This window comes from Lepisma saccharinum, chromosome 7 (genome assembly GCF_977018435.1).
Source record: "Lepisma saccharinum chromosome 7, izLepSacc3.1, whole genome shotgun sequence".
Classification (NCBI taxonomy): Eukaryota; Metazoa; Arthropoda; class Insecta; order Zygentoma; family Lepismatidae; genus Lepisma; species Lepisma saccharinum.
The window spans coordinates 98,308,229-98,327,421 of NC_139235.1; the positions used below are offsets into that span (position 1 = coordinate 98,308,229).

The 19,193-nt window shown below is 42.7% G+C and overlaps 1 protein-coding gene across 1 annotated transcript in view; it reads right to left on the bottom strand.

Moving 5' to 3' along the window:
* The window catches only part of Traf4 (TNF receptor associated factor 4), a 115,300-nt gene extending 97,988 nt beyond the window's left edge, over nt 1–17,312 (bottom strand). Inside the window, exon 1 of the mRNA XM_083125723.1 lies at nt 17,178–17,312. Within this exon, the coding sequence (XP_082981849.1) occupies nt 17,178–17,209 (32 nt within the window). The 5' untranslated portion in view covers nt 17,210–17,312. The remainder of the gene's footprint in view (nt 1–17,177) is intronic.
* Between the last annotated feature and the right edge of the window lie 1,881 nt (nt 17,313–19,193).

Here is a 19,193-nt window from a genome sequence, read left to right on the forward strand (position 1 = left end):
GTCATGTCGATCGTAGCGAATCCGAAATCGTCACCGTTCCAGCAAGTAGAGCAGCAGCGTTCCGAAAATTGATTGTAGTTCATGTCTCCGCCTACGTAGTCATCGTACGCGTGCTTGAGGTTGGTGTGATCTTGACGAAACAAACATATGAAATTAGCGTTGTCGCGTACTAACTGTTTTGGAATTTTGGAAAACGTTTGAGCTAGGTAGAAGCAATCCATTCCTTTGTGACGACCTTGCGTGAAAAAGTTGCGAATTTCATTTTGATTTTCCAGGATGGCGTCGTCGAACACAACGACTGAATTTTCACGACAATCGTCGAGTGGTTTTATTTCCGAAGCGAACGTTGCAATGTCCAGACCATCGTACACTTTCATCAGTTGCTGGTATTTGGATTGCTCCAAACTTTTCGAGAACACGTACAGGTGCCTGTTCTTCCAATCTAACCAATTCGGTGCGAGGAGAAAATTGTCCACGAGCAGTGTCGTTTTCCCACACCCCGAAGGACCTACGATCAGACAGCGGATGCTGTCGGGAAGCAACTCGCCGTTCTTTTTTTTTCTCGTTTGACTTTCCGGATCCGGTAGACGCTTCACCACGTTCCACGTACTCACAAGATCACTTCGTTCGCGTCGATCCAACTCTTTTCCGGAAGTCCCAGCCATTTGACAAACAGTTTGTCACCTTTCCTACGCAATACTTTCTCGATGAGGTACGTGTCGGGGTGTTTCGTTTTAGAGAGTTCCTCTTCGTAAAATCTTCCTTTCAAAATCTCGCCGCTACTATCTTTTATTATATACGTGTGTCGGTTTCCGGGTAAAACTCGAACCACCGTAAAGAGTTCCGTGCTCCAATTTTTTGTGAACCCCTTCTCGAAGGCGCGTTTGAATTTGCTGATCCTCACCTGGTCTCCAATTTTGTATTTAGCTTTTTTTGTCGTGGGTGTGTACTTTGGACAGTAAACGGTAGAAATTAAACGCTGCTCGTCAGACTTGGTAACGTCAACTGGCTTCATGCCTATCGTTCTGTGTACCGTATCATTATAGGTGTCGACGAGTTCCGGCAGGATGTCGACCCATTTGTAATTTCCCCGAAGCGTGAATCGTTTCCACATGTGTGTTTTCAAGGTTCGATTGAATCTTTCCACGATGCTGGCTTTGATGTGACTGAAGGTCGAATAATGTCGAATGTCATGTTTTTGAATAAACTTTTGGAATACGGCGTTGTAAAATTCTTTACCGTTGTCCGTTTGCAGAAACCGTGGTCGTCTGCCGCCGCTTTCGCGAAAAATTAATTTGAATGCTTCCGTGACGCACGTTCCCGTTTTCGCCTTCAAAGGTAGAGCCCATGCGAATTTCGAAAATGTGTCTATGACGGTGAGGAGGTACTTGTTGCCCTTGTTCAATTTATGTACGTTTTTCAAATTGCCGCTACTCATCTCCACGAGGTCACTTTGCCAGAGGTCGTCGATGCCCTTGGTTACCACAGCCAAACGTTCGTAGTTACGGCGTGCAGGTTTATGCAATTCTTCGACGATGGCTTGCCTAGACATTTTTTTAGAGATTACGTTTCAAGAGAAGCACAAGCGTGATGGGATTCAAAGAGGGTGGCACTTCGCTCGTGTTTTGAATGATCAGCTTATCGCCGGCACTCACGTCGAAAACGGTAAGATCTTCGTCTTCGTGTATTTCATATATGTTGCGCGTTTCGTTCCAACGTGCCAGAGGAATGTTTCCTGCTTTCTGGACACCACGATTCGATATCAAAGTCATGGTAGGAACGCTAGCTTTTCTACCGTGAGACCAGTACGAAAATTCGTTTATCTGAATCGTGCCATCGAGGAGAAACTTGTAGTACGGATGATAAGGATGCAACATGTACAGTTTGTTACCTTCGACGAACGTGGAGATTCTCTGTTGATTGGGTACGCTGTTGATTTCGATGGCTTGCAGAAAATGCAGTTTAGCGAATTTAGTGTCGACGCCGAGCAGATTACTGTGAACTTGCCCGAGTTTATTTTCGATGGGGAGCAAATGCTCGACTATGGTATCCGTTACGGTAGAAAACGACGGTTTGATTTTCACTTCCACGTTCAACTGCTTGTAGTTTTCGTTGAGTTCTTGCAACTTGGCACCGAAAGAGGCCAGCGTCGATTCCTGCGTGGATTCCAGCACTCCAACTTGATCTCTGATGTTGACGACAATGTTCTGAAGGTTCTCGACTTGATTCAATTTCGAGCTCTTCTCGGTAAGATCGTTCACGATGCTTCGCATCTCTGTAAACTGCGTGTGAAGGTCGGCGACGCTCTGCGAAGTGGGCAGCGTCGACACCAGCGAACTAATTTCGTCTCGAATCTGTTCCACGTTCGCCGTTTCCGTTTCTAGTCGTTTCAGCATTCGAGATATGTTTCTTTTCAAAGCGTGCAATTCTTTGGAGGTGGGGAGATTGGCCACCCTACTCTCGAGATCGCTCAATGAACTTTTGATGTCGCTCGAATCGGATAGTGCCGTCACCGCCGTTTTCAATTTTTCCAAATCTTCGCTCGAAGGCACGCTCGTCCGTAACGATTCCAAGTCACCCTGTATGTTGTCGAGTACGTGATGAAAATGAGCGAGATTCGTTTCAACGTTCAAATTTTCTAAATATTCGATCTTCTGCTGAACCGTGCTCAACGTGTCTTGAATGCTCGTCAACGCTCTCGCTTCAGCGTGAATATTTTTAATTTCTTCGTTGATCAATTCCAAGGACGCCTGAAGCGTAGCGATGGTGGTTTGAATGTGTTCGAAATCTTGATAGGCCTCCAATTGAATTTTTATGTTCGCGACGCTTTTACCGATGACCTGCAGTTCGTCCGACGATGGTAGGTTCGTCATGGTATCTTCCAAAGTCTGTAACTTGGATTTAATTTCTTCCAACGTACCGGTGAATTCTTCTTGTAATTTGGAAACGACGACGTGCAAGCGTTCTACATCTATATCGTTCACGACGGTTTGAAGTTCGGAGAAATTCTTTTCGATTGCGGAAGTTCGTTCTTCGATTTCGAGTTTCAATTTTTCCAAATCTTCATTTTTCGATTGAAATTGCTGTAATTTGGCCAAATCATTTTGAAGCGAATCCACGCTCAACTGTATATTTTGAACGTTGTCGTAAGAAGGTACGTCGACATAATTTTTTATCAACGTCTTCAGTTCGGAATCGATTTTCAGAATGGGGTCGAGACATTGCGTTTGGAGCGTAGCGATTTCCGACTCTAAACTTTTGTTTAAGGTCTCCTGCAAAGCGATCAAATCGGTCCTCAACTTCTTAACTCGAATGTCCAACATGAGAATCTCTTCTGCGTGGTCTACACGCTTGGTGTTGCCGAAAATGTCGTTAGGCATTTTTGGTTAACGGTTATTTATAATAGGATAGACGATTCGTAATTCTACGAAGAGAGGAATGAGTTTGTCGTAATCTCCGAGGAGTTCCATGTAAAGATAATCTCCTGCAGAAACATCGTACGTAATGTTAGATAGCATCTTGTCGTGCTTGATTCGAAAAATATTCTTGCCGGTAGAAATTTTGATTTCGCCTGCGTTTTCCGGATTCACGGTGATTTGAAGTTTCCCGACGATCGGAATTTCGTAGAAATGTAAATTGTTATTAAAAACATAAAAAATCTTACCCACATCATCATCCAATTTCGTCCAAATGCTGTTGAGATGAACGATCAGTAAACCATTGAGTTTAGATAACACGGAAGGTAAGAGGTTATTGAAATTTGGTGGTGCAGTCTCCATGTTGATCTGTTTGCGGAAACCGAACAAATTCATAGGCATGCTGGTTATTTAAGAATACGGTCAAAGTTTTTTTTTTGTAATGACAGTCAAAGTGTTTTTTTTACTGAGTAACAAAATGTTTTTTTTGAGTTAGTGAAAATTGTTGTGTGTGGTGGTGAGTGCTAATTATTTGCACTGTGCGCAATTCTTATTTATTTCTAAACGACGATGCCCCCAAGGCAATGTGTGAATACCACACTCGAGGACGCACCTCTTATCGTCATCGGGATCCAGCGCAATTTTTCTAACTTTGTTTGTGGTGATGATATGGTCGACGCTCTGGATGCGCTGTTCTGCTCTTAGAACCGACGACCTGGTCTTGAGGCAATCGACAAAGTCCTCGAATGTGAGATGCTCCCGAACCACCTGTCTGCCGACACCCTTGGCCTTCTTGGTAACGCTGCCCTCGGCTTTGATGGCATAGGCCTTGGCGCGAAGACCTGCAAACTCAAGAATTACATCACCGTCCTTCTCGTCTTTGAGTTTGCCAGGCACCTTCTTGTTGCGGGCCAGGATACCGTACTTGTTTTGCTGGGGATAGCCCGAGGTGTCGAAAAGGTTAACCAAAGATGGAACTGTGGCTATATCCCCGTACGCGTCGTCCTTGCGAACGTGGTACACCAAGCTGTCCGTGTCCGTGTAGAGTAGGCTGATATTGTCGTTATAGTGCTGGCGTAGTTTCCCATAATATATTTGAAACATGTGCAGCTTGCTCAGGTCTAATACTGAGGCGCCAACATAAATTGGCTTGTTGAGCTTCACCTCGCTCTTCCTCATATGCACCAGAGCAAGCTGTTCATTATAAATGGTCCTCGATTTGAATAACGGGTTTGCTACGAGCCTGCGACATTGTGCTTTGTTTGATATTAGCCTCACATCTACACGATTCCGTACATTCTCCATGGTTTTCCCGAACACCGCATTGTTCATGAGCTTGAAGAAATCCTTATCAAGCTCGGACGTGGCTGCGGTGCGGTGTTTGGTGTTGACTTCAATATATGGACGCAACCACGGAGAATGCTCGAACTTGAGGATGCGGTGAACTGCGTGGACCGTGACCCCTCGCTGCATCAACCACCGGAGATTCTGGTAGTGCAGGACGTAACGCTCTTTGGGCTCGAAGTCCATGACGAGCTTCGTCTGGTTGGAATCGGGTGGACACTTGAACTCGGGTGCAGGGGGAAGATCGCAGAACAAATCCTGCAGCTTCTCGGAGAATTGCAGATCAACCTCGGCGAAGAACCCATGTTCTGAATCGTTGAAACCTTCAACGTCAAAGTTGGAGGGGTCAGCCCACTCGAAGCCTCTAAAGGGGAGTGGCTGCATCATGGAGTGTCCGTAGAGGTTATTGACGTCCGTGTACATGATGTAGCTGGACGGTTGTGAGGGGTCGTAGCCGGTGGCCATGTGGTGATTGTTGGCGTGCGAGTGTCGCTGCGACACCTGGACCATGCCACCCCGCACGGCACGTTCTACAAACAGCATCATGTCCACGTCCGAAAGAAGCTCAAGCTCGATCTTCGTCACCAGAAACATGGCTGACCACGCCAGTCCGGGGAGACTATAGAAGTAGGCAGGGTCCAGCTGGTAGATCTTCATTGCGGTCGCACGGAACGTCTGGAACACGTCGGCGAGAAGCGTCACATCAAGTCTGAGGTAGGCGTCGTGGTAGTCCCCGAGAGTTCGACAGCCCAGCTCGCGCCACATGGACTGGGCATGGTGATATTCTTCGTCGGTGATGTTCGAGCCTCGTAGCTGACTGTAGAACTTCGCCTGGGGAGGTAGCGACGTCTCCGCGAACTTGGAAGGGTCTGTGATGTATTCGTAGGGATAGACCCCCTTACGCTTGAAGAGGCCGGCGTCCAAGTTCGGAAAGTTTCCGGAGGTAATAAGCATTTGCTCGTCGCTAAGCTTCCCTGCGAGAGCATCGAGGCTGGCCGGGAGGAACCTCAGGGAGTCGAGGAAGCGAAGCTCGACGGTAGAGTGTGATCCTGGGATTCGCACCCACTTGCTCAAGCTAATGTAACGCTCCTCGTTCTGCGCCAGGACGTTGATTCGCATGTCGTCGTACCCAAAGTGAGGCACCAGATGGTGGAAGTCGTATCCCGAGCCATTGTGAAAAAACACAGGGGTGAAGCGCGGGTCCCGGGTCATGAGGTTGCATCCGTTGCACCAAGGACCAACGTACCTACCGTTAAAGTGATCGTGGTGTTGGACTTTACGGTAGTTGGCGGTGTACTCCTTGACGCAGACAGGGCAAGCGATGGCCTCGTCGTGTCTACGTTGATCGTCGGGGGACAGTGGGAGCATAGACTTGGGGGCCAACAGTACCTTCCCTATCTCGATGGCCTCGACAACCATCCTCTCGAGGAAGTGTTTGGCTGCGTCGGGGCCACGGTACACGTAGGGCTCTGGGGCGATGTGCTGGTCACGTCGCACCACAACGTATGCGAAACTGGATGCCTCGTGGAGTTGGTAAGGGGTGGTGGAGGAAACTTCGGGATCTGGATCGCAAGTGGACAGGGGTTTGAGGAAGGCCTCGAAATCCGCGATGATGATAGCGGGATGCTCCACCATGGCACCGTGCATGCGGAAACGCTCCACGGCGCCAGGTTCGGGCAAGACTGCCACACCCGGCTCGTTGGCATTACAATAAAGTTTGTGGCGAGCGAGCTTCTCTGCAGCGATGTTGGGACCTCTGATGCGCTGATAATCCTGCTGTTCTTGATTATGAAATGTAGACAAGCACCTGCGACACACCTCGACGTGGTGACTATCACTGCTCCGTTGGCTCGAAACAAGCCGAGAGAGCGAGCGAATGAGGGTGTAGTGGTGATGGGTCTCGTCCTTGATGAGCAGAAGGTGAATTTCCTGCGCATCATCGTCGTCTACGTCGCTCACCCGGATAGGGTACACCACATTTTTGTTCTCGGTGAGACCGTAAACGTTGATGGCCAACCGAGGGTTGTGTGTACGGGCCTCGAACTTGCGAATGTCCGGGACCTCCACCGGGTAGTCGATCCCAGCCATCGCATCTTCCAGCTCTGGCTCGTACTGCATGTAGTGGTTAACCCGGTGTGGTTGGTTTTTCCAGTGGACAGGGTGCAACGCTGCAAGCACCGACCAGAGAAAACACTTGGCGTCACTGTTCTGAATGTTCAGGACGGCCTTCTTTGCCGCAATAGTAGGTGGTAAGGGGACGTAGCTGGAGGCGGAGAGAGGCACGAACTTGCAAAGTTTGACGCACAGTTCGTGAGGCTCGCCACACAGCGAACCCCCCGAGCCCTTAGCTTGATGTTCTTCTTGTTTTGCCACCAGCTCCTCGGCAAACTGGTTGTAGATAACCTCGAGGTTATCGACATCCGCCAGATGCAACGTCTTCGCCTTGGTGTTGTGGCAGAAGCTGTAAATTTCATCAGACGGCTTCTTGTACTGGCAACGTAGCGATGCGTAGAATTTGGTGGAGTGCGTTGCAAGCGCATCACCGAGGATGGAAATAATTTTGGCTTGCACGTTCTCCAAAAAGCTACGCACGTCGCATGAGTCCTCCGAAGTGAGGACAAAGTCCTCTAACAAACGCTCGAAAACAGACCGGTCTGCTTTCATCGCGGGCTTGACGCGTTTCGTGGGTGGTGCATTGATGGATGCTGCTTCTGCCTTCCTCTTGGTGGAGGTCGAAGGCTGGGCCCCAGATGTACTTTTGCTTAGACAAATAAGCTTATGCTTCTTGGCATACGCAATTGTGATATGTTTATTGCATCCGGAACATAGTTCAGTGGCAGCCAAATGCTTGCCTGGCACGCAGGTACGACAATGTCTTGCAAAATGTTTGCTTGATATGGTTCTCTTGCACACAGGACAACTTTTCATGGAGCGCATTTTTTTGGGGGGTATGTTTATTTATATGTGATCTGTTGGTGGTAGAGTGTTTACAAAAAAATGCCTTATGAGAAAAATTTTGTAGGCTAATTCTAATTAGTGTTAGTTTGAGGGGTTTATTTATATATGGGTGGTGTTGTTTTTCTCAAATATGTGCTTTAATCAACCCTGTAAAAAAATTTAAAAAAATATATAAGAAAAATATGATTGTAGATAGAAAAAAGCACAATAAATATTGTATGCATGTGTAATTCTATTTAGCTTATTTTTGCTAGACACGAATCTTCTTCAGATTTTATTGTCCATTAGTATATTTTTCTACCAATCTAGTAGAGGTATGAAACTATGAAAATGTACTTGTTTATATATATTCTATTGTTTTGGCTGATATAATAGCAAATATATATATATAGCTATTTTGAAATTCTAAAACTTTCAGGTATACTTATTTTTACATGCAAACATACATCATAAAAAATTACACAATCGTATTTTTTTCCATACACACATTTTTTATTTTCAGAAAACAAAATTATTTTCGATCTTTTTTTTTAAATCAAACAATAAACATTATTTGTGTTTATAGTATTTGTCGGGCAATAGCAGATAAAATAAGAATGGGTTTTCTACGACCCATAGTTTACGAGTTACAAAACAACTTAGAAATTACATCTTGAAATTAAAATTTAAAATAACTCGAAAACAGTAAGCACTAATCATTATGTTTCCAATAGGTTGTAGAGTACATTCAATTTTTTATCAAATGTCATTAAAATTTTCGAAATAGGGTAAAAACTAAGCCAGCAAATCAAGTTTCTCAAAAAATAAAAAAATTGTCTATATTTTCGAAACTTGAGGGGGTGGAATCGATTTTATTTGCTAGTCGTATAGTTTTCGTCAAATCCTATCCAACAAACCTAAAATCATCATCCTAGGTCAATTAGGAACCAAGAAAATCAATGTCTTGGAAAACATCTTAAGACAAATATCTTAAGAAAATTTTCTTGACAGACCGGAAGTCGACTTTCTTAAAGATTAAGACAAATATCTTAAGATGTTTTTCCAAGACATTGATTTTCTTGGTTCCTATGGGGCCTAGAACCACGCAACTTTGGATTATGTATATACCGCTGTTTTTTCCTACATATTCACTAGGGCTCGAAAATGCGGTGGTTGTGTTGTTGCCTTGTAATCAAGAGGTCCTAGGTTCGAACCCGATAAAAGTACATAGTGGTTCGGATCCTACTTTAAAAAAACTGTAGGCCTAGTCCCGATTAGCCTTACTGTGCATATGTGAATATAGGAAAATACAATGCAAAGTCAGCAATGTGTGATGTGGTCAGCACCAAATATTTTAATTTTATATGTATATTTAAGTTTCATGCATAAACATGGCAGTCTTCCTATATGCTTTTATGGTATGGTGCTATACACAGAGGAGCACTTTATTTAAGCATATTTAACTTCTCTTTCCATCTCTCAATCTATTCATATTTGACACAGTCATTGCAAGTCGGCCATTTTGTTTACGTAGCAATTAGGCTTAAAAAAACTTTGACACACTCATTGCAAGTCGGCCATTTTGTTTACGTAGCAATTACGTTAAAAACTTTAAACCACATTATTGCTATTTTTTTGTGAATGCTTGTTGTGATAAAAAAAAACATAATTAGATATATTTTATTTAATTTTATGTTTAATATCTTTTCTGTGTATAAAACTAAATAATAATAAAATTCGAAACACTATATACCTCCACTAAATATCAAACGCACAAAAAAAAAACAGGCTAACACACGCAAAATTATACTGGTCTGCCAGACGCCAGAGCCTCGTTACTCTACAGTCCAGGGTGTACTACGTGGAAGTGAGGTTAACTGTTGGGCGCCTTACCAGAAGGTCGCCCTCTTACACCCCGCATATTGCTATTTTGCATATGCTTGATGTATATAGTAATATGTAATAAATATATATATATGAAAAAAAGCAAGAAAAAAAGGAGAGAGATACATGCAACACACTCAAAACTTGTATACTTTCTCTCTCTCTTTTTGCGTGCTTTGCGAGTATATATTCCTTCCACAATATGCTTAAGGATTGTTTGGCTTTTGTAGAGAGTTTTACCTTTTATCTACAATTCCTTTACATCTGTTTGGCTATTACAGAATCAACTCACAGAAGCAACACTACCTATTTATATAACACAAAGCCAACTCATGCAAGCTAACAAACAAATTTACTCACGCTAGTTAATTTCAATCACAATCACAATGTTCTCCTTGCAGCTCACAATAAAAATAGGACCTGATGCCCTCGAGCTTCTAGTTTTATTAGTCGAGGAGTAATATGTAGGTTAACAACGTGGACTAGTAGAAATCCGCTCTAGAAAATAGTTCTATACTTCAATTTTTAGCAATATCATTTTCCTACTTTCGTAAATTCATCACGTCACCCCCACCAATGCTGTTACCTGACGTCATTATTTCTCAACAGTTGGCTGAGCTGATGTGAAAATTACATAGCATCATCTGTGCTGAACGCGAATTTTTGAACGAAATAAATGTGTCAGCATGAAATTCCATCATTATTGTTAGCTTTTTGAAAAAACGGGAAGTACATCCGCCACTGTGAATAGCCAGAAATGCTGCCCCTCCCAGTCATCCATCTTTTTTATAATAGTGTGTGTGTGCTGGCAACTCTCTCTAGTTGCAGGTTTTTTAGTTAACTCGTAATCCTCGTCAAAAACTACAGTAACATCATAATATCATATTGCACAGAAGAGGGAGGACATCGCTCACCACTGTTGTCAGCCATAAATCTCTCTCTCTCTTCATCTTACAGCAACATTGGCATCTCTATTTTTTTTTTAGTTGTAAGTGGGTTGCCAACACACTCTAGTTAATAATGCTACATATTATACACACACACGCACACACATACTGTGTTGCCATCCACCCATCTCTCTCTCTTTTACGGCAGTGCGTGTTTGTTGCCGGCTCTCCTTGCCCAGTGTGTGTATGTTACGCCAGTATATAAATTGGCTAAGCCTCAAAAAAAAGTAGTAGCTTTAGCTAAGTAAAAAGAAAAAAAAAGTTGTAGGTAGGTGTTGGCAGCACTATCAGTTGTTTAATCCCCCTCTCTCTCTCCTCTCTCTTTTTTGTAAAAGGCTATGGCAAAAATACCAGTAGGTTGGCAACCTTGCTTTATGCACTGTAAGGCAAGCCTCAAGCAAGGTTGTCAGCTCCTTGCTTTAGGTTAGGTTAGACCAAGAAAAAAAAGCTGTAGGTAGGTGTTGGCAGCCGTCGGTTGTTTAACTCTTCCCCCTCTCTCTCTCCTCTCTCTTTTTTGTAAAAGGCTATGGCAAAAGTACCAGTAGGTTGGCAACCTTGCTTTATGCACTGTAAGGCAAGCCTCAAGCAAGGTTGCCAGCTCCTTGCTTTAGGTTAGGTTAGACCAAAAAAAAAACCTTGGTGATTTTTTCGAGTAAGGTGTTGGCAACACTGCGAGAAAATGGGGCTTATGCCTTACAAGAGCAAACCATTAAGGCGAGCCCCACCGAGCCCCACTTTCGGTTGGTGAACCGGTGCACCTGCACTACTGGTAATGAATGTCAATCTCTGGACATTTCAATGGGCAAGTTTGTTAGAGTTTTCTTTCTGTGCTACGCATTAATTTACGTGGTCCAGCGTTCGATACCCGATGGAGGCACATGGCACAGTGGTTCGTATCCCACTTTAAAAACTGTAGGCCCAGTGTCGATTAGCCTTTCTGTGCATAAAGTGGACTTAAACCAACAATTCAATTCAATTAATTTAGTATGTGATAACTTTTTAATTTTTTATTGTTGTTTTACGTCCGCACAGGGAAATCATAGGAAAAGAAATTTTGAAGAAGAGAGAAGTAAAAACGAATGGATAGGCACTAGAAGCGAGAAAACGTTCAAAGCTAGAAGGAGAAGCAGAAAAATGTTCCTATTCCAAGTTGAGTACCGGAACCTTACTTCCAAAATTACGAGATCAAATGACTGAATGTTTGATTGATTTGTTTTATTTTAATTCGCTTTTCTGCCACTTTTAGCTAATCGGGAAGATGAGAATGAGTGATGATATGATGGTCAGGTCGGTATTCGAACCCGAAACCCCTGGCGTTGTAGCACGCTGTGCTAAACACTCTGCCACGGAGGCAACAAATGATAATGTTTGCCACCAAGTTTGTTATAATTCTTATTTTAAATGCCGTTAAAATTCCATTTTATGTAGCCTGCAATTTTTTTCTTCGATTTGGAGCTTTTAACGTTAAAAATGACTAACAAACAAGACATTCGGAATCAGCACATCAAATTTATTTGGAAATTTTGTTTGCTTGCTTTTCCTCAAAGTTAGAATGTTTGAAAATCGTCCCAGTCAATATCGAAAACAGATCCAGCAGACACCAAGGATATAAGGTCCATCATCGCAGACGTAATCTATTTTTTTCATACCAAAAAAAAATGTGTGCCATGTCATTGGAATTTTTTCAAAAGTTTTGTAATATTGCAATGGTATATTTTTAAGTCCACAACAATTCTCCTCTCTAAATAAAGCTACGGAATTTGTTAGTCTCTCAACGCTTGTGGTCTGTTGGCCATTGCACCGCTGGCCGTTGCAGTATTCTTTGCAGTGGGCGAACGGCGTAACATCCGAAAAAGGAAAATTCTCCTCTGCGTGAATGAAATTTGAATCTAATGAAGTGTAAAAAGCGAAGTGGTATTCAGTGGGCGTGTGTGTGTGTCCTGTCCTTTCGCTTTCTACGTCACACAACGGCCATTCTACTCCATTGTGTAAAACAGACACGAACACAATAACACCTACACCGTGCACGTTGTATAACAAAGGTGCTACGTGTGGCGGCTGTGCCCTGTTGCACAATAATCGTTCGGGATATTGGAATTATAAGACTCATCCTCATGGAAATTCATTCAATTCTTCATGAATCCCACTTTAAACTGTAGGTCCAGTCCCGATTAGCCTTACTGTGCATAAAGTGGACTTAAAACACCAAATCAATCTTCACCTTCAAACACATTTGTAATAAACAGCCCTACATATGTAGAGCATCAAAGACAAGTTCTCTATCGTCTTCTGTTGGGTTTTTTCGCATTTGAAGAACTTTCGAAACTGTTTATACTTCATTGAACTGTAACATTAGAATCGGGCGGTTGTGCGGAATGACCACATCCACAATAAGAATCGACGATTTTTTTATTACATTGCATTCTGATTTTGAATGTATTAATTTCTTATGTAATAATAGGCGAAGTGGCTAGCAATGCTATACAAAATGTCTATATCGGAAGCGACATTCATTGCGATCTATTTTTACTCTATCGGCACCTGTACAGTCAACAAATTTAGTAGTACTGCGGAGCTTAACTAATTTTAATGGTTTGAGAATTAATTAGAAATTTGCCACTTTCACTAAAAGCAATTGACGACTAATTACGCGACTCATTAATCTGGTTTATTTTAGTTCACTTGTCTGCCACATTTGGCTAATCGCCGATGAGGATGAAATGATATTGAAATTGATATGATGAAATTGGTGACGGAACGTTTACAAAGAAGACCCATCGCCAGGCCGGGACTCGAACCAAGGACCAATGCTAATTACACGAAGGAGCACTTTACTTAAAAACAGTCGAACAATTTTCGTCGAACTGCACCTTGGACAAAAATGCCGTTTGAAGAAGCGAACTGCAACACTGTTAAGTCAAGCGGGTGTACGTACATGCATGATGTAAATCAGGCAGTACACATCTGCAATGGGACCATTTTCAATAGGACATTTTACATTAAAATGCCTCAAAGTCGAAGTATCAAAGTAACAGGTGCCGGTACTCAATATGACAATGTTTACTTGATATAAGAAAAGCTGATGGGCCTGGCAGAAAGTTTATTATGAGTATTCCTAATCAAGACGGATTTCAACGTAATTTGAGGATTGGGACGTTTGTATGGTTTGATGTTAGGACTCACACATTCTAGGTGGCGATGGAAAAATCTCTCTATACTCAGATAGGCTACTCGGGACTGAACCACACAGTTTTAAGCGGAATGAGAATCACGTGCCACATGCCCCACAGCAGACCGAACCAGGGATCACTTGATTATAAGAAAACTCGGTGAGGAATTCCCTGTGCCAGTGGCGTTCCCAGGGCTTTCAAAATGGGGGGGGGGCTCATTTTGCCATCGTTTCCTGCCTTTAATGTTTTTTATTTTTATTTTTATGAATCTTGAGTCTAGAGTGGGATTATGATCCCCATCAGCCCCCTTTCGGCACGCCTCTGTCCTATACATTGCTTGCAAGGTGCCACGTGTATGGAGGTAAGGTTTCACATATTCACGATCTCGGCCATAGTAGAGAGGATGTGATCGGCATTACGCTCCGGTCGCCTTTATCTCGCAGGGTTGCTACCAAGTGCATATGGATTAGAGGCTGGGTGACGCCAGAGACGCTTAGATCACCCACCTATAGGATCGGACCCGCATCTTCTGCGTGACAGACAGATGCCCCACCAACCGGACCACCACATGGTAAAAAATTATTATTATTAAATCATGAATATTATAGCGTTATTGAATTCTAAAATTGTAAATTAAATAAATTATTATTACATATTATATTTTGTTCTGAACTGTACTGAACACTTGAAATACCAACGTTTATGTTTTATATGGAGTAATAAATTCAAATTCAAATACGTGTTTGCTATGTCAGTAAATTTTTCTGCTCTTGCACGGAGCCTTCCGATTTGTTGCCCAGGTATCACAATTACCATGGAATGCGTTGATTTCGTGTAGTAAACTCAACATGGCGTTCCTTCTTCGTCGCACCTGGGACAGAATTCCAGGCAGCCATTTCGACGGAACGCCGCTTCCTGCCTTTGTCTGCCCCAGAGTTCAAGTGCTTCCGGTGTCTTTGGTTTCGAACCTGCATCCAGGGGGCAGCACCTGAGAACATTCCAGTCAAGGTTCACTTGGCGAGCAGCCTGTCTGGGTGGGGGAGGTAAGAGGAGCTCTCGGGTAATTACATTGCTTAACTGTTACGGCCTCCGGAGCATAGACAAACCACTAAAGGAGACCAAAGAAGCAAATTTTTAGACTTGGTTCTCCCACGGCCATTCGGGACGAACTATACTGCTCGCAATTCCAACTGGCGGCTGGGAAACAACCAATCAGCGATCATTAAATTCTCTTCGACTGACATCGGCCATTTTCGTGTCACAAGGCACCGAATGTTGCTGGCGGGAAGAAACAAATGAGCGTCGGATACACAGCATGTTGCGAAACGTACTGTAAAACGGGGGAGAGAGTTGATCAGCGCCGTTACTGAATAAAAGTTTTACAGTAGTACACAAAGCACGGAATTTTAGTGCAAACTGAAATTCCTGATGTCAAATTCTACCTAAAAAAATTATTATAAATGTCCGTCCCTGTTCGTTCTAGCCCTCTGTTCGAATAGCAGGTCTCAGTGGCTTCGTTACTTTGAGACCCCATATTTTTGTACCATTAAAACCTCATTTGCCAAATTTTGTACTATTTTTGTACTACTCAAAAATACTAAAAATAATTCTTGAATCACTCAATTTACAGCGTAAGACAAAAATCGATTTTGGGGTTACAGTGTAACGTCTGAACCTCATCATCGGTTTCGACTAAGTTATCCACGTCAAAATGTATTATTTATGCACCATTTTGTACCAATATTTAAAATTAACAGCCAGAAAAAGAGGCGGGAAAATTTGTACCTGGCAACCCCATATTTTTGTACCATCTCGAGTTTCTTCCTAGAATATTATGCTATTTTTTACTATTTTTTTAAAATCAAACCTTCTGCACGCCTACCTTGGATTAAGTGGATATTCGATTTTTGTATTACGTAGAGGCAGCAATTCACAGAAAAATATGGACAAAATATTATGGAATGTGTGAGGCTTATACATGCTTAATGTTTAAATAAAATTTTCTAAATGAGTACTTTATATTAAGCCCCTTTTTGATTTTTGTACCGTTACGAAAAAAGCGAAAATAATTTTCAAATTTTGTTTGTTTCACCGATGTAGTTATTCGCATGAATATATGGACAAAATGTTATTATATTGGTGAGGTTTAGAGCTCTTTAATTCTTAAATAAACCTCTATGAACTTTGTATTAAGTCCCTTTTCGATTTTTGTACCATCACGAAAAACCCAGAAAATATTTTTGAAATTCTTGGTTTCTTACTATAAGTCTTTTCTACTCTTATGGCGGCCGAACCTCATGCTGGCAAGGGAAGTGGGGAGCGGGGACCAACCAGACAACAGCGATGGCTCCGAGAGTTACGAGGCGGCGGTAGAAAGTACTACGTGAACCTCGTTCTACAGGTTGCTGCGTTTCTTATCGTGCCTGATTTGTCGTTTCACTTCCCTTGCCAGCATATAGGGCGCCTGCCGTAAAAGTAGAAAAGACCTACGTATAGGACACGCAATTCACAGGAGAATGTGGACAAAATGTTATCTAGTGTCTGTTTCATTCTTAAATGAAATCTCATCTTCCAGTACTTTAAATCAAGTCAGTTACTTGATATCTCCCCCACCAACAATCCTCGCCTCAAAAATCCACCCCCCACCAAAAGTTAAATCAAAAAATTAGTTTTGACTTCAAATATACTTTACAAGGGATAATATCGAAAGCACACACAAGTACCACAGAGAATTAATCTCTTTGACTGAGGATTCACTTCACTCTCTGCCACTCTTTACACAACAGGGTGCGAAATTTTATTTTTTTATGTTAGTTTGCTGTACTTTCCTATAGCTTTACGCTAATCGCGAAGATGAGCATAAAATTGATGAAAGGATAATCGCAAACACACATGAACACCATACAATGTCCAAAACAGATCCAAAAATGTTTGATTTGATTTGATGTTAAAATTTTGGGTGCGTCAGCACTTAGGCTATTTTGCACCCGTCACATTATACGGGGTCCAGCCCCTTATCTTTACAAAGAACAACTCGAACGTTGCATAAGTAAAATCTTAAAAATTTAAAATGCTCTGACTTCCGTTAAAAGCTGAGGCTGTAAAGGGCCCTCAGCACACACAAAGACAAAAAAACAGAACACAACACACAAAATTATACTGGCCAGAGTGCCAGTCGCCAGAGCCTCGTTCGTCTGCAAAAAGCAGTCCAGGGTGTACTAACGTGGAAGTGAGGTTGACAATTGGGTGTACTACGTGGAAAATCACCCCTTACACCCCGATCCAAAAATGATCCACAGAATGTCCAAAACACATTCTTCCTGGATATCCTACGGATGTCCCCTGGACGGATTTCGCACCCTGTTGTGAAGTAACCTAGAGTGGTAGAAAGTGAAGTGAAAAAGATGCAACCAACGAGCGTAAGTTAAAGGTTAAAACTGCCAGCGCTAATTACGGAGAGAGGAAGGCGTGCGACTCACCTTGTGACGTTGTACACGAGGCCCACGGGCATGGCGCTCTGCGAGACACTATCCGAGCAGTTCCCCGTCTCGAAAATCGTGTTTTCCTCAGTCGAAGGGACGTCGCTATTCCTCCCCGGGCCGACCTCTCTCGTCTTCTCGGAGCAGCTGATTGCAACGGGTGTCTCAGACACGATGATGAGCTGCTCAGTGTTTCCAACTGACCACTACAAAATTCCACCGTACGTTGAGGCCTCGCTCCGTACCAACTCGTCAAGGTCGAAGTTGCAGAATTCGTTTTGTTGTTGACACTTGACAGTGAAAGTGAGACGCCGGTTGTGAACTCGCAATTAAGCGAAGGAAGGAGGTCAAGGATGAGGAGGGGGTATGGAAAAATGCACTACCCCCTCCCAATATTGTACGGTATGTGCAGTTGTAAAGGCTCATACTTGAATAAATTCTATTCTATTCTACAGGATTACGTGGGGTAACCTTCTCGTAAGCCCCAAAATGTCAACCTCTCTTGCATTGTTTTAGACTAACGAGGCTCTGGCGCCTGGATGGGACTTGTGTGGTCTTCATGTGTATTTGCGATTGTCCTTTCGTCAATTTTATCCTCTTCTTCGCGATTAGCGTAAAGCTGTAGGAAAGTACAGCAAACTAACATAAAAAAATAAATATATAAAATTAAAGATCACTGGAACTTTTCATTAAATATCCTTCACAACATCGTCATTTGCAACCGTATTCTGCACAGAGGCTAATTAAGATTTAGGCCTACATGACAATTTGAAATGAAAACGCAAGCGAGTCCCCGTTAAAGGTGAAGAAATGTTTTTGTATGTTTACCAGCGAGGAGAGGGAACGAATGATAGAAATGCTTGTGTGGTTGGAGTTCATTGGAGTTATTCACGCAAAATCGGGAAGCGTTCCAACATTTTTTGAGCGGCCGCGGTGGCTCAAGAGTCGACCTCCGTGGCGAAGTGGTTAGCAGAGCGCGCTACAACGCCAGGGGTTCTGGGTTCGAGTCCCGGGTAAGGCATGGGTATTTGTGTTCGTCCAGTTGATAAGAAACAAAGAAAATGTAAGAATTGAAAAGTGTAAAAGTGAGAAAAAGAGTGAATGGTGAGGGATCACATCACCCGCCACTCACGACCGGATCAAGAAAGTGTGGGGCGTTACCCCCGCACCCCCTATACGCCTTCATGGCGTGGTGCTAAGCACAGGCGAACACTTTACTTTTACTTTTACATCCAGGATTTTTGGTTTTCGTTTTTTTTTAACTCCACTTTATGCCTTAATTGGCTACCGGAGTCATTTGTACACACCAGGAACGAAACTACACTATTTTGTGTGTGCTTTCAATATTATCCTTAGTAAATTACATAAGAAGTCAAAACTAATTGCTTATTATTTTGGTGGGGGGAATTTTTCAGGTCAAGATTGTTCTTGGTGGAGAAGGGGAAATCCCTCCTGTCTCCCCTCGGCAGGTTTTGCACTCTCGTTGTCATGAATTTTGCTTAGATTTGGCTTTAATTTAATTGCAAAGTAAATAGGAATATCATTACGTGGGTCCGGAAACACACTGTACGCCCCTGTTTCGTACCCACCCACAGTGAAATGGAGTGGACTTTCTCTCCCAGACCTAACTCTCAAGGCTTTTGCCCCCCCCCCCCACCACTCCCTAATCAGAGAGTCTTTGTTTCGATACTGTGAATCACGAATTCAATTTTTATTACCCTTTCTAAAATATGGCCCATAAAACATTTTCCACAGAAGGTTTATTATTATTATTATTATTATTATATTATTATTAAGAGATCCTCGAATAACGTGCTCGTATGCACAGACTTGTCTTTTGATACAATCCTTTTTTTGTGATTTCTTAAATACGTATATCGATTCTCATTCACTCTCTTTCTTTTATCACCACAATTCTACAGAAGTTCCTAAGACAATCTGCGTAATATGAGTCACGGACGTGTCATGTTGTAGTAAATAGGTAATAATAAATAAATAAATACAGTAATTAGTTAA